Below are 14,809 nucleotides of genomic sequence, written 5' to 3'. Positions count from 1 at the left end.
CAAGCCAGAAGTTTACTGGAGGTCTGTCTTTAGTTACTGAAAATAGTTTGGTTGGTATTTTGTCAGGGCCACCTAATCAGAGGCTTATATCAGGAAAACAGAAGGGAGACAAACACATTACTATCAGCAACAGGAGGTATTCATCCCACATTCTTGTCAACCTGTATTATAACAGCACTCTCTCTGTTCATAGTAAATCAGCATGGATGACATCGTCATAACAGGGATGTCAGGACGCTTGCCAGAGTCTGAAAACCTGGAACAATTCTGGGAAAACCTCATCAATGGTGTGGATATGGTGACAGAGGATGACCGGCGGTGGGCACCAGGTAAGACCCCTTATAAAGTTCCATATGTGATAATATAACGGCTCTGACCAATTTATAAGTACGTGTAAATTTTCCGAGTTATGTATTGTGTTAAGCCGCATGCTAAATCCCCCCCCAAAAATTCAATCCTTTAATAATCCCCAAAGGGAAATAACTTTATATCCACTCTAAATATTCACAGTTGTATATACGTATATCATCCAGGCCTGTACACACACACACATACGCACACAGGGGCTGTAGGCATTCAGATAATGGAAGGTAGGGTGGCGGGCAGCTCTCACGTTGGGTGCACCATGAGCCATTAGCAAAGGGACAGTGCCTTGCTCGAGGGCACCTCGGCAGTGCTGAGGAGGTGAACTGGCACCTTCCACTGCCAGTTGACACTCCAAATGGTTTTGCACACACGGATCTTTAACCAGTGACCCTCTAGTCCCCAGTCTAAGACCTAGCAGACTGAGCTACTGCCGGCCCTAAACTCTCCTAATATCATTAGTCTTGAACAGTTCTCAAATGTTTGCTGGAGTTTTACAGCATTTACCCATTGGTTATTTTTACACACAGATCAGTCAGTAGCATTACCAAAACAATGGTGGCATAACACCCCAGATTTGTTTTGACATCATACCAAAAGCAGTGTGATATGTAACACAGGAGCACATCAACTTGAAGGTGTAGGGTACATGTGTCCAGAGAGCTTTTAAAACAAGAAGGAATTCATAGTCCAAGAGAACTCCCAAAGCATGGCAAATTTCAAAACTGCTTTACATGAGGCTGTTTGTGATTCCGTAAACACATATGCAGAAAATTGTAAATGGAGAAAAAGTCTTCATAGCTTCGACAAGATTTTCCTTCTATGGCTGAATAAGTGGTCCTTTTAGAGTTGTGCTCAAAATTGTAGCAGTGTCTTTAAAAAAAGTGAGTAAATGTAAAAATTCTTCAAATAAATTGTACCTTAACGAATATGAATGTACTGTATATTAGTTTAGGATACTCAGCAAAGTTGATTTTTCCAGATTTTCTTATTTCCAGAATATCTTACTTAGTTTATAAGGTACATTTTTGAGTTTCCAAAGACAGATGTCGGCACTGCTATTTTTTGGAACATTACATTTCTTGACTTTCTGTGAAATATTATAAAATTTAATGACTTTTTCCAATTTTCTTGCTTTAAAATAGAATGTGCAGTGTCCCCAATGCAGTTGTGTTCATTTAAGTACAATTTATTTGAAGAATTTTGATGTTTACTCCCCTTTTTGAAGACACTATTATTTTGAGCACACCTGTATTATTTTGCTATCATGTCTATCTTAGCAACATGTAATGTCCTCCATGTAACCTGGCATTGATTCAGTTAACACCACATCGGTACCTCAAAATCATGGGTATAGATTTCCCCCAAAATGTCATACTGGTTACTGATTCAAGTTCTACATATACTATAACAATATTTGTTGAAAGAAGAAAATATCTAACTATTAGCTATCATTTTTCTTTGAAACTTTTGTTAACTGGTTTATATAATTTACGGATGTGACTTATTTTGTACAGATTCAAATAACTTTTGTCCTTTTTTTTTCTTTTTAAGGAATTTATGGACTTCCAAAAAGGAATGGTAAATTGAAGGACATTAGCCATTTTGATGCAGCTTTCTTTGGCGTTCACCCAAAACAGGCCAATACCATGGACCCCCAGCTCCGTCTCATGTTGGAGATTGCCTACGAAGCAATAATAGATGGAGGTGAGGAATGAGGGAAAAAGGAGCAGTATGTGAAGGGCAGTACCAATTAAATAAAAATTGCGGTGAAGGAATGATGGAACAAGTGGTTACATTTTAATTTAATACACCGTTATAATCCCTGAAGGGAAATTAAGAACGCACACTCTGGGTTTTGTTACTCAATCAATCACATGCTTACATTGTTGTTGTTTTTTGAAATGGTGCATGAAATAATGAATGAGGTGATGTAATGCAGGACTGAACCCGGCGACACTGCGTGGCACTAAGACTGGCGTCTACATTGGAGTCAGTGGCTCAGAGGCTGGCGAGGCATTCAGCAGAGATCCAGAGGAGCTGCTTGGCTACAGTATGACTGGCTGCCAACGCGCAATGTTGGCCAACAGACTGTCCTATTTCTTTGACTTCAGCGGTAGGCACACACCAGCTTTAATACTGCTTGTTAAAATCTGAAATGTGAGAATATGACAACTGGATATCAGATGATAACATTAAAGATTAAGATTAAATCGACAATTCAACTTCATTATCCCTGAAGAGAAATTGTTTGTCCACTCTAGTGTTAGTATTTTTACTCGCATGCATAGTATATATGTGTACAGGCCCATGACACACACACACAAACACACAGGGGGCCTGTAAACATGCAGATGAGAGGTAGAGCGGTGGGCAGCTCCTTCATGATGTGCCCCAATGAACAGCTTGTAAAGGGGAGCACTGCCAAGGTGCCTTGCTCAAGGGCACCTTGGCAGTGCTCAGAAGGTGAACTTGCATCTCTTCTGGATTAGCTGGAGAGTTTAGAGAGAAGTCAGGACACCCTGAAGAGTTTCAATAGTCTAGTCTAGATTCATCAAATGCATTCACCAGCTTCTCAGCATCGCTTGGATTAATTAATTGTGTCGCAGAGTCACATGGACGACAAACAATCACTCCTTCAACCAATCACAACTACAGATATTTTGGAAGCAACCAATTCACCTATGTACATGTTTTTGGAGGTGGGAGGAAGCCAAAGAAAGCCTGTTCAGAAACGTGGAGATCATTCAAACTCCCTGCTCTACCCGTATGCTTGCCACTTTGATTCAAACAATTTGATTTCAGCAGTATTATATATTGTATATGTGCAGAGTGATACTTCAGGGTCACCGGTAACTTAATGGCTCTTTACAGTTAAACTGTCTGCTGAAGTATTTCTGCTGAAGTAATTATCTGTTTAACTTTTGTATGAGGTGCTTCAGGACAATTGGGATTACCTCAGCTATTTTGGACTTCCAGATTTCAGTGTTTTAAGCCCAACTTGTCCGTCTGTCCTGCCTACCTCTCCTTTGTTAGGCCCCAGCACTGCCATTGACACAGCCTGCTCCTCCAGCTTACTGGCTCTAGAAAATGCCTTCCATGCCATTCGCCATGGCCAGTGTGACGCTGCTCTGGTGGGGGGGGTCAACCTGTTGCTCAAGCCCAACACCTCAGTGCAGTTCATGAAACTGGGCATGCTCAGTCCAGAGGGCACCTGCAAATCCTTTGACTCATCAGGTAAACGGCAGCTACAAGATGCGTCTGTGAATTAGTAGTTGAATCACCAGAGTCTCTACTGGTTGTATTTTAAAAAATGAGGCAATGTAAGAATGGCTTCTTTCCTGTCAATTTATCTATCCATAACATTTTTTACAAGCATTTTTTCTATTCAGTATTTTTTAACAGAACTTTCATTACAACAATCACATACAGAAGTGATGCTTACGTTTTTTAAGGAAATGTATCTAATTTTTTTTTATTGTTAACGAGTTGGATTTAACTTTATTCAGTGAGTGTGAATTGTGTCAGGGTTGAGTATATTAAATGTATTTTCCACCTTTGTTTAATTTTAAAAATGTAACTTTCAGATATGTAATGAAAGACTATTGGAAATATCTGCTTAGAAATATTCTTTGTTGTTATTTCTTTTTCTGTTTTTTCCATATTCTGTTTCTTTTTTCATAGTTTTTTTTGTCATATGTTGTCACAAAAAAGAAAATATAATTATGCACCATGTAAACTTTGGATTTTTGCACATAAGTCAAGCTGTGATATAGAGCAATTTTTATCAGTTGTGTCTTTTCACATCTGCTAGCTTTTGTCTGCGAGCAGTTTTTATTTATATCATCCCTGTTCTGTTGTCCAGGAAACGGATACTGCCGTTCTGAAGCAGCAGTGGCTGTTCTGCTCACCAAGCGGTCTGTGGCTAAACGGGTCTATGCTACAATCATCAACGCTGGCAACAATACAGATGGATTTAAAGAGCAGGGTGAGATGTTGACTTCAGCCCATGATACATGAGCATAACGTCTAGAAGAATGATGCCATGGCACTTTCATCTCAAGTACTAACTGACCCCAACTAACACAAGTACTAACTGATTCCCGTGAAACAAACACAGGTGGTACAAGTAACACAAAAAAATTCATGAGGAAAGATGTGAGTCGAGCGCACTGTCACTGTGGGGTTCCTGTTCTCTGATGTTCCAGGAGGATGTCCCAGGATGTTCAATTCATCAACATAATTATTTAACAATGTGGAACCTTTTTAAGTAGGGAGTGGTTAAGTTTGTCCTGATTCACATTTATTGATTTGAAAGGAAAGACAATACATTACAAATACAGTCATCACATATTGATGTCATCTTCTAGCTCAAATACTATATTTTTAAGTGCTTAAAACGTACATCACTTCAATACCACAGTTTACAACTCCCTATTGTTATATCCTTTGTACATGACCTGTGATATGCCACAGCTCTTCATAACCACTGTACGTTCAACTGAAGGCAAATCTTGTCCTCCAACACAATGTTATGGATCAGGAACTACACTCATTTTCACTGTGTGCACCAAACTTGGGGTTGGTTTCAGTGCCCTCCTCACTTCATCCTGACTAATCTTTGCTACTTCCTGGTCCACAGCAGCCACCTATTCTAGACTTTGTTCTCTCATTTTCCTCATTCATCAACTCTTCAAAGTACTCTTTCCATCTTCCCGTCATACTACTGGCACCTATCAATAGGCTTCCATCCCTATCTTAATCACCCTAACCTGCTGCATGTCCTTCCCATCTCTGTACAAAATCATTATTTATGCTACCTTCCTAGGTACTTTCTATTGGGAAGTATTTGTCCCAATATCCAACCTCTAAATTCCAATCCCTGAAAATAATTCTTAAAAGATTTATAAAAAATGTTTCCAATGGTATATTTTAAAATATGTTTGATTCATTTTAAAGAGAATGTGAAATATTTAGATTCAAATTTGCAGTTTTTTCTAAATTATAAAACATGCCTCCAAAAATGCTGTAATAATTTTTAAGTTAATGTGTTCCAAAGTCTAAAAAAGCAGTATTTTACTTTAATACCTGTCACAACTGTACACAAATTATCTACAAATCAGTACACCTTTTTTTTCTGTTGAGTACAAGTCAAATATCTGTTTTTAGCCATTTACTTGTTAGTAAGTTTGAGTTATGCTAGAAATTGTCTAAAAATATCACAACCGTAACAATTTGTAATGTGATGATTGTGACATAATCGTTACGGTGGTGACAACATGTAATGTTTCACATATTTTAGGCAATGTCTCATTATTGTTACATTATACTCAAACATAGTAATAATACGTATTATTAATTAATTTATGTTTATTGTATGTTTATACGGTTTGTTTACACTGTTTACGTTAAATAATATTGACAACTAGGTTTTGAACTACCTAGGTTTTGAACTACCTAGGTTTTGAACTACCTAGGTTTTGAACTACCTAGGTTTTGAACTACCTAGGTTTTGAACTACCTAGGTTTTAAACTAACTAGGTTTTTAAACTATCTCACTAGGTTTTGAAGATTTAAACAAACTCGTTTTTGAACTAACTAGGTTTTAATTAACTAGGTTTTAATTAACTAGGTTTTAATTAACTAGGTTTTAATTAACTAGGTTTTGAACTAACTAGGTTTTGAACTACCTAGGTTTTGAACTACCTAGGTTTTGAACTACCTAGGTTTTGAACTACCTAGGTTTTGAACTAACTAGGTTTTTAAACTATCTCACTAGGTTTTGAAGATTTAAACAAACTCGTTTTTGAATTAACTAGGTTTTAATTAACTAGGTTTTAATTAACTAGGTTTTAATTAACTAGGTTTTAATTAACTAGGTTTTGAACTAACTAGGTTTTGAACTAACTAGGTTTTGAGTTATTATTTCAGTGTATATTATTTTCTTTTTGGTTTGTTTACACTATGTTCACACTGCATGTTTTTACTTTTACACCCATCATACTAACACACCTAATGCTGCCACAATACGATGGGTGTTGATATCTTATTACACCATCACACATACCTTTTTATATTATGCATATCTGTTTATTGTATATTTTAATGTTAGTGTCGGCTTTGTGTTTATTAAGTGTTAAGTCTGTTTTTCTTTTTCTTTTTGCGCTCTTTTTTGAGTGTGTCTTCAGTTGCCCTTTGGACTAATTAAGTTTATTTTAATGAATTTGAACTATTAAAAATTATTATTATTAATAATAATTTCATTATGATTTGTCAATCACGTTTAATTCTTAATCTGAGTGCTAAATAATCCCCACCTATATATTTGAATAAGCTCACTTGAAAAGTCTCACGCTGTTACACTGTGACCAACTCCACCCACTACTTGTCAATCAAGCGCCCGACCAATCACGATGCCCAACCAATCAAGGCACATCTGCCAGTAAGAATCACGTGGACAATAAGGCATCTGCTTTGTTAGGAGACGTAATAACTACACATGGACTTCCCAGTCAACATAATTTTAGAGTGTCATAACTGTTCCAACAATTTTCATGTTTTTGAGCGGAGTTAAAACAGCAGGCAAAGAAAACGGCAACAAATTCTGAGTGAAACTAGCTGGCTAGCATGAACAGTCTGTCCAGCTATGGTTTCCGTTTGAAATGGGACAGTCGATGTAGTATCCAAAATGCTCCTTGAGCAACTGAGAAAAACGGTCTAAGTAACTACATACAGTTCTGTTCATGTTTTCAGCTAATAGAACTATCACTTCTCTAAAATTTCTTTTTTTCATTCGCTCTTTTGACAGGTGCCTTTTCCTTTAACGTTGGCTTCTTTCTCAATCTCACCATTAGTTAGCTTTCTTTCTCCAGTTAGCCTGCTAACATTCATCTACGACTTCACAATGTCCGCCCAGCGCAATCCATGATTTGCCAACACAAAGTCGTTACGTCACCACATTGATTTGGACTATGTTGGGTGCGCTTGGTTTGTAATACCATGAAGTCTGATATTATTTTATCTGGAATTTCCACGGGTTCCCGCGAGTGTATGACATAATAAACCATGAATATAATGCTGATTGGGGGCGGTAGTAGCTCAGTCCACTAAGTCTTGGACTGGGGACCAGAGGGTTAATGGTTCAAGACCCGGGAGTGTGAACTGACAGTGGGAGGTGTCAGTTCACCTGTCGAACACTGCCAAGACGCCCTTGAGAAAGGCGCTGTCCCCTTTATAAGTGGCTAATTGAAGGTGCTCAATAAAGGAGCTGTTATAGGTTATCAATTCAGTATGTAAATAACTTGATTATTAATATTCTATATTTTTGTTCTTAATGCATTTTCAAGTACAAGACACTTTAGATGTTCTAATGTCATGTTGCAGTAGATGTGCTGCTATGTTGAAGTAATGTAAAATAGTAAATGACCTCATTTTATTGATTATAAACAGTTGTGTTTGTAAAATTCAAATTGTAAGGCAGGTTAGATAGATAGATAGATAGATAGATACTTTATTAATCCCGGAGGAAATTGCATATATCCACTGCTCAGGCATTACTTAACAAATAATACTGGATAAACACCAGGAGAAAAGGAAACACTGACATCACAGGACATACCACAAGACATACATTACACTAACAGACAGGCACATGCAGTACTAACAGGACTTATATACTAAACTATAACTAAAAATATAAACAGTATAAAATTTAAAAATATTACAGTATTAAAATATAAACAGTATAAAATAAAATCTAAACAGTATAAAATTGAATTAAAATATAAAAACAGTATAAAAAATAAATAAATTTTATATATATATATACAACAGTATAAAATTAAATTTAAATTAAATTAAATCCATTTTCAACCCCGTGCTGACCTCGCCACCTCCCCCCCGCTCCTCCTGAGAGAGTCATTGTACCCCCTGATGGCACGGGGCACGAAGGAGGACCTCAGCCTCTCTGTGGAGGCGCTGTGTGACAGCAGTCTGCAAGGTTATGAGTTATGAGTTAGCTATAAGGTTATGAGACAGGTTATGAGTTAATGTTAAACAGTATGGTTGAGGGATAGAGCATAACTTTGCAAACATAATAATGTGGTCACAACCAAGCAGTGCAGTTACTACCATGACAGTGCTGTCACTACCATAACTCTGAATGTAAAATAAGAACAAAGTCATTCAATTATATGATAACTATTAGTTAAAAGTTCATTCAATGTAATAACTAGCTCTGAGATCTTTAAAATAACTAAGATTGCATTTAAATTTGGATGGGTCTTGGAAAATAAACTTTGAAATTTGTTTACGAATTGATTTCAGGTGATTTGATTGTAAAACTCTTCATAATAAATTTCTAAAAATATTATGGACAAATAATTTTAACAAATTAATGTTTTTATTGCTGTGTTATGGTAGTGACACATTTCAGGTGCTGGAAAACATTTCAAGAACAGGCAGGGCATTAATATATGAAAGTTGACCGCACCTTTTCTAGATTTGTACCCTGGAAACATGGCATAATTTATTTATGGACAAGATTTTTGGAAAAAAACTACTTTTAAAAATGTGTCTCCAACTCTGAACTTTGCACAAATTCGTTAGAATGACAAATATACAGTATGTATAGATGAATGGCCCATTAGCCAGCATTTGACGTATGTTGCACTGTTGTAAACTTAATTTTTTTTGTCCATTAGGTGTAACATTTCCTTCTGGTGAGATGCAGCAGAGACTGGTTCGTTCTCTGTACCAGGAAGTGCATATACCACCTGAGGAGGTTGAGTACATCGAGGCCCATGGCACGGGAACAAAGGTCAGTCCATACAACAATCTTAAGCTAGATTTAGAACTTTTCAGTGCTATGAAAGCATGCCATCCACATGCTTTCATAGCATGTGAAAGCATTTAGGTTTGTGCACTCATCTAATCTCTAAGTAGTGCCTCTGTATTACTTTGCTTTCTACTTCAGGTTGGTGACCCACAGGAAGTTAATGGCATTGCCAAAGTGTTCTGTCAATCTGAGCGAGAACCTCTACTTATTGGCTCTACCAAATCTAACATGGGTCATCCAGAACCCGCCTCTGGTTTGGCTGCCCTCGCAAAGGTGAGAGTGAAAAGCGTAGATTACCATCATTTCTACTTTAATTGTATTTAAAATTCATGTAAATCCAAGTGATGCTTGCATCATCTCTTTCCATTTAAAAATGAACCCACCCTTGCATTATGCACTGCCCGGCCAAAAAAAAAGTCACACACTCTAATATTTCATGGGACTGCCTGTAGCTTTGATTGCAGTGCACATTTGCCTCGGCATTGTTTGGACAACCTCGTACAACGTCACAGCATTTATTTCCGTCCAGAATTGGACGGTAGGAGTCACACCACTCTGCAAGGTCTTCTCCAGCACATCCCATAGACTTTGAATGGGGTTAAGCTCAGGACCGTGGGGGCCAATTGATGTGTCAAAATGATTCCTCACGCTTCCTGGACCACTCTTTCACAATTACAGTCCGATAAATTTTGGCATTGTTGTCCTGGAATATCATCGTGCCATCTGGGAGAAAAAATCCATTTATAGGATTGCCTGGTCATTCAGTACATTCAGATACTCGGCTGACTTAATTTTTTGCTGAATAATATTGCTGAGCCTAGACTTGACCAACCGACGCAACCCCTGATCATTACACTGCAATTTGCTTATTGAAACCCAAACAGTGACTTTTTTTTTGGCCGGGCAGTGTATATTTAAGCATTCAGATAGCTACTCTATAATTTCCAATACAAGGACATTCTACCTACTTACATTTTTGTTTTATGATAAGTTTATCTTGCATCCATTTAGTTTTTATCAAAGGATTGAGATAATGGTAATGTGCTTTTAATGTGGCTTTCCATCTGCACAAAATCTGAGCTTCATTATATTTATTGGATATGTTTAATCCTACTCATAGGTACTGCTTTCATTGGAGAAGGGAGTCTGGGCTCCCAACCTACATTTTCACTGTCCTAACCCTGACATTACTGCCCTCATCGATGGTCGAGTTAAAGTCGTTGACCAACCTATTCCTATCAAAGGAGGCATTGTGGGTATCAACTCTTTTGGATTTGGAGGCTCAAATGTTCACATAATTCTTCGTCCAGCCAAGAAACAAGCTGAGGTGACTGCAGCACCCAGGACTGTACCCAAGTTGCTCCAGGTCTGTGGCCGTACAGAGCCTGCATTGAAAGCGTTGTTCCAAAATGGGAAGGAACACAATGCAGATGAGAGCTTCCTGTCTTTGCTGAATGAGGTGTCAGGAATTCCAACTGTCAGCATGCCCTACAGGGGCTACACTCTAATTGGTGCTCAAAGTGATATCATGGATATTCAGCAGGTGCAGACAGCTACCAGGCCTCTTTGGTACATCTGTTCAGGTGAGTCATCAAATAAATTTCACATTTTGCTTTTATTCAAAAAGGCTTTTACCTGTGGTAGATTTGCCTTATCAAGTAAGGTGGTTTTATGTCGCAGAGTATCTGGATAGCAGTGTAACAGGATCACAGAGTCACTTTTAGTGTATCAATATTTTGTATTATTATTTACATGTATAATCATTTTTCAAAAATTACATTTAGAACCCCAAAGTGACTGAACACAACAGAGATACTGCTTGCTCAACCACAGACTACACAACTGTAGACTATAGAGTACAGCGTTTTAGAGTATAATTTACTTTATTTACTATAATAGTCAGTTTTTCTTTAAAGCTACTCATCATTCTTGCGTGCCCCTACCCCACCCAGATCTAATGGTTCAAATATTTGTTGGAAAGTGGACACCACTGATTAAGTCATTGGTAGATATGTTAGGTTATGGTAAAAATATTTATTTTTTACATGCATACATTGGCAAACGAATACAACTTGTTAATTACTATCAGAGCAGCTTGGCAGTATAGTTCTTTTCTGCCTGATTTGCCTAGGATGCAATAAAAAAACGTGTGTTCTTATTGATCTAATCAAACCTGTTGCTGCAATTATTAGCAACTACTGACTAATCTAGACAAAGTCACAGGCAAAAGACAAAGAACAGGCAAAGATGAAGATCATTCAAAACAAAAACTGCTTGGCTTGGGATCAATAAAATCACATTGTTGCATTTGTCTTTTTATTCTTGGTACAATAATCCAATTGCATATTCATTTCCCCCTAAATCAAATATTCTTAAATTTATGTTTGTACATTTTTGTGAATTTTCTGACATTTCTACCATTTTTGACCAATCAAAGAATCCCAAGAGTCCCAAAATATTTTATTTCTAAACTTGAATGATGCGAGTTTCTCTTGTACTCAGCAAGTCAGTATGCCTTAGACATGAATGATTTTTTTTCTTTTCTTGGGTCAACTAGTTTTAAGTCATTTTAAATTTCATTTATTGTAGTAAATGTAGTAGATGGATAAAATCACATTTATTCTTGTGATTTATAAGATCAGATCACATTTTATGACCAATTGCATGGGAAATTTAATGACTTCTAAAAGGTTCATATACTCTTTACTATCACTGTAGACTTGAGGTTTTTCGAGTACAGATTAGAGATTTTAGGGCTTTATACTAGACTGTACAGCTACAGATGTTTAGCATGAGTTCTACAGCTCCACAGATTCACTGCTGCGGAGCCCATAGAACTCCACAGTGTAGAGTACTGATATTCTCAGTGGCTGATGTTTTACAGGAATGGGGACACAGTGGGCAGGGATGGGATGTAGTCTCATGCAACTGCCAGACTTCAGAGAGTCCATCTTGCGGTCAGATGATGCCTTGAGGGACACTGGCCTGGTTGTGTCTCGTCTACTGGCAGAGGCAGATGATCTGACATTTGAGGACACTGTTCATGCCTTTGTTGGCCTTGCAGCCATCCAGGTAGAGTGGAGACATCCTATTTGATGTGGAAACATGGACTATAATGTAGCACTTGGAGAACTTGCTATTAATATTTTGAATACAAGCAAACCTTGGTTTTTGAACGCTTTGGACATCAAACAAGTTGGAATTCAACCAAAAAATTCAGAATTTTTTTGTCTTGGAAGTCAAACAAAATTTGGAAGTTGAACACAAAACAAACACCTTTGTTTTGAACGGGAACAAACAAAGCACGAGAAAAGTCGAGAGAAAACGCGACGGTAATGTGGTTTTATTTTAGTTTATTCAATAATTTTTCACTTAATTTTTGTTCCATTGCGTATGAAGTTTGAGGGCGGCCGTGGCTCAATGGTAGAGTGGGTCGTCCAATGATTCAAGATGAGTGGTTCGATTCCCACTCCCGTCGAGTCATTTGTCGTTGTGTCCTTGGGCAAGACACTTTACCCTCCTTGCCTCCAGTGGGGCACTTGCTGGTGTGTGAATGTGTGTGATTGTTCCGTTGGTGGTCGGATGGGCCGTAGGCGCAGATTGGCAGCCACACCTCTGTCAGTCTGCCCTAGGGCAGCTGTGGCTACACACGTAGTTTACCATCGGCAAGTATGAATGAGGAGTGAATGAATAATGGATCCAATGAAAAGCGCTATATAAATCTAATCTATTACTATTGTTATTACGGTACCGTAAACTTCTGTCCAAAAGACGACGGTAACTCATACCTTAGGTTACCCTAAATACGTCGATGTTTTTTTTCTTTTTCTCGTGTTTGCTTCTTTTACATTTCTTTGATTGTTTCATTACTATACAATTTGATATATAAATGACATTATGAAAAAACATAGTACGCAGATACAGCGGCAGAAAATGAATGGATATTATGTTGAAAAAAGGTAGTTTTCTAGCATCTTGGAACGGATTAAGACCATTTACATTATTTGTAATGGGAAAAATATATTTGGAATTCTAACAAATCGCTTTTTGAACAGCGTTCCATAACAAATTGTGGTCGGAAACCGAGGTTTCCGAAACTGAGGTGTCCGACCACCATGACGGCAGCTGCTGCCTCCCCTGGGTCTACATGGTTCTCGGTGGCTCTTCGGGTGATTGCTTCTGGGTGCTCCTGGCTGGTGGGGTCGGGGGTACTCAGCCAGCGTGGCCCTGTTGGGTTCTAGTAGCCTATCTGGGTGTTGGTTTCATCACACATGCATGTGGGTCCAGGGCTTACCAGCTCCTGTCCAGTCCAATTATTGAGAACCATTGGGTCCCGTCAGAACGTCATGAGTCTCACTCCAGACTTCACAATCTTATGCCCTCTATCTTCCTACTGTACTGTTTTCTTCGGGTGGCCTGTTCTATACTATCAGGACCTCCACTAATCTGGTGTTTTATAACATTGATATTAAGGTATCAGTTCTAAAATATAATAAAACGGCCTAAACCCGTTTCACTCCAACAGCACTGCCTGTCTATCCACTTCCTTGTTTGTGTTTTCTCTCCCTGTCTCTTTTTGCTTTCCCCCTTAACTCAGAGGTGCAGCACTTACCTCTCTGGCTCACAATAGGAAATTCTAATAAAGACTGACAATTTAGTTCCCAGAGAGGACTGGTGATGGTCATATGCACGTATTAAAATATATAAAAGATTTTGCTTCAAGACTAAAATAAGCATTGATCTCATAAAAAGTTGAACCCCTTTTATGGGGTAAAACTATGAGAATACATGCAGACAAAAAAAAGAGGAAACCGAGGTTTGCCTGTATTTTATGTTTTATTGATAACTACTGCCGACATGAAGGTAACATAATTTATATAAAAAGAGCATCCAGAAAGTCAGGGACTTTCTAAAGTAAGAAAAGGGCTCTGGCTCCACACTAACCTGTTTGCTTTCTTGATTTGTCACCTATTAAAAATGTTTTACCTATTATGTATTAAGAGAAAATATAACAAGAGATTCAAATGTTTTCCAATTTTTTGTTATATACATAAGTCATACATAAGATTTTAAATTGTAAATTTACAGGATTCTTCAATATATTTCTTTGGCGGTTGCAATGTTTATACCTAACATTGAATAGCATCATCACCTTGCCTGTTATATTTAAACAAAGTACCTGTTCTATAAATTTACATGAAACACATGGAAGCAAGCTGTTGTGTATCATGTGGCCCTCCTTACAGATAGCTGAGATTGACCTGCTTCGTAAGATGGGTCTGCAGCCTGATGGCATCATTGGCCACTCAGTGGGGGAGCTAGCCTGTGGCTATGCTGATGGCTCTCTCAGCCAAAGAGAAGCCATCCTCGCTGCTTACTGGAGAGGCCGCTGTATCAAGGAGGCCAATCTTCCTCCAGGAGGCATGGCTGCTGTTGGTGAGAATCCTCTTTCTTACTTTTTTACATAGATGTATCTTTTCATTGCAGAACTATAAAGAAAAAATATGTTTAAATATTGAATAATAATGTGAAACCTATGGTGGTTTGGTTTTTCTTTCACCTACCCATGATTGATATTGTTGTTATGATTGTCGTTGGTACTATTTATTG

General features: G+C 37.9%; 1 protein-coding gene across 2 annotated transcripts in view; it reads left to right on the top strand.

Annotated features, from left to right (window-relative positions):
- The window catches only part of fasn (fatty acid synthase), a 64,446-nt gene that overhangs the window by 4,921 nt on the left and 44,716 nt on the right, over positions 1 to 14,809 (top strand). For both annotated transcript variants that reach the window (XM_068343579.1, XM_068343578.1), the window contains exons 2-11: positions 194 to 329; positions 1,918 to 2,070; positions 2,306 to 2,479; positions 3,400 to 3,600; positions 4,229 to 4,351; positions 9,066 to 9,181; positions 9,338 to 9,472; positions 10,320 to 10,782; positions 12,084 to 12,271; positions 14,446 to 14,635. In XM_068343579.1, the coding sequence (XP_068199680.1) occupies positions 203 to 329; positions 1,918 to 2,070; positions 2,306 to 2,479; positions 3,400 to 3,600; positions 4,229 to 4,351; positions 9,066 to 9,181; positions 9,338 to 9,472; positions 10,320 to 10,782; positions 12,084 to 12,271; positions 14,446 to 14,635 (1,870 nt within the window). In that variant the 5' untranslated portion in view covers positions 194 to 202. The remainder of the gene's footprint in view (positions 1 to 193; positions 330 to 1,917; positions 2,071 to 2,305; positions 2,480 to 3,399; positions 3,601 to 4,228; positions 4,352 to 9,065; positions 9,182 to 9,337; positions 9,473 to 10,319; positions 10,783 to 12,083; positions 12,272 to 14,445; positions 14,636 to 14,809) is intronic.

Source organism: Antennarius striatus, chromosome 20 (assembly GCF_040054535.1).
Source record: "Antennarius striatus isolate MH-2024 chromosome 20, ASM4005453v1, whole genome shotgun sequence".
Taxonomy (NCBI): Eukaryota; Metazoa; Chordata; class Actinopteri; order Lophiiformes; family Antennariidae; genus Antennarius; species Antennarius striatus.
This window is presented reverse-complemented; position numbering and strand designations above follow the sequence as displayed.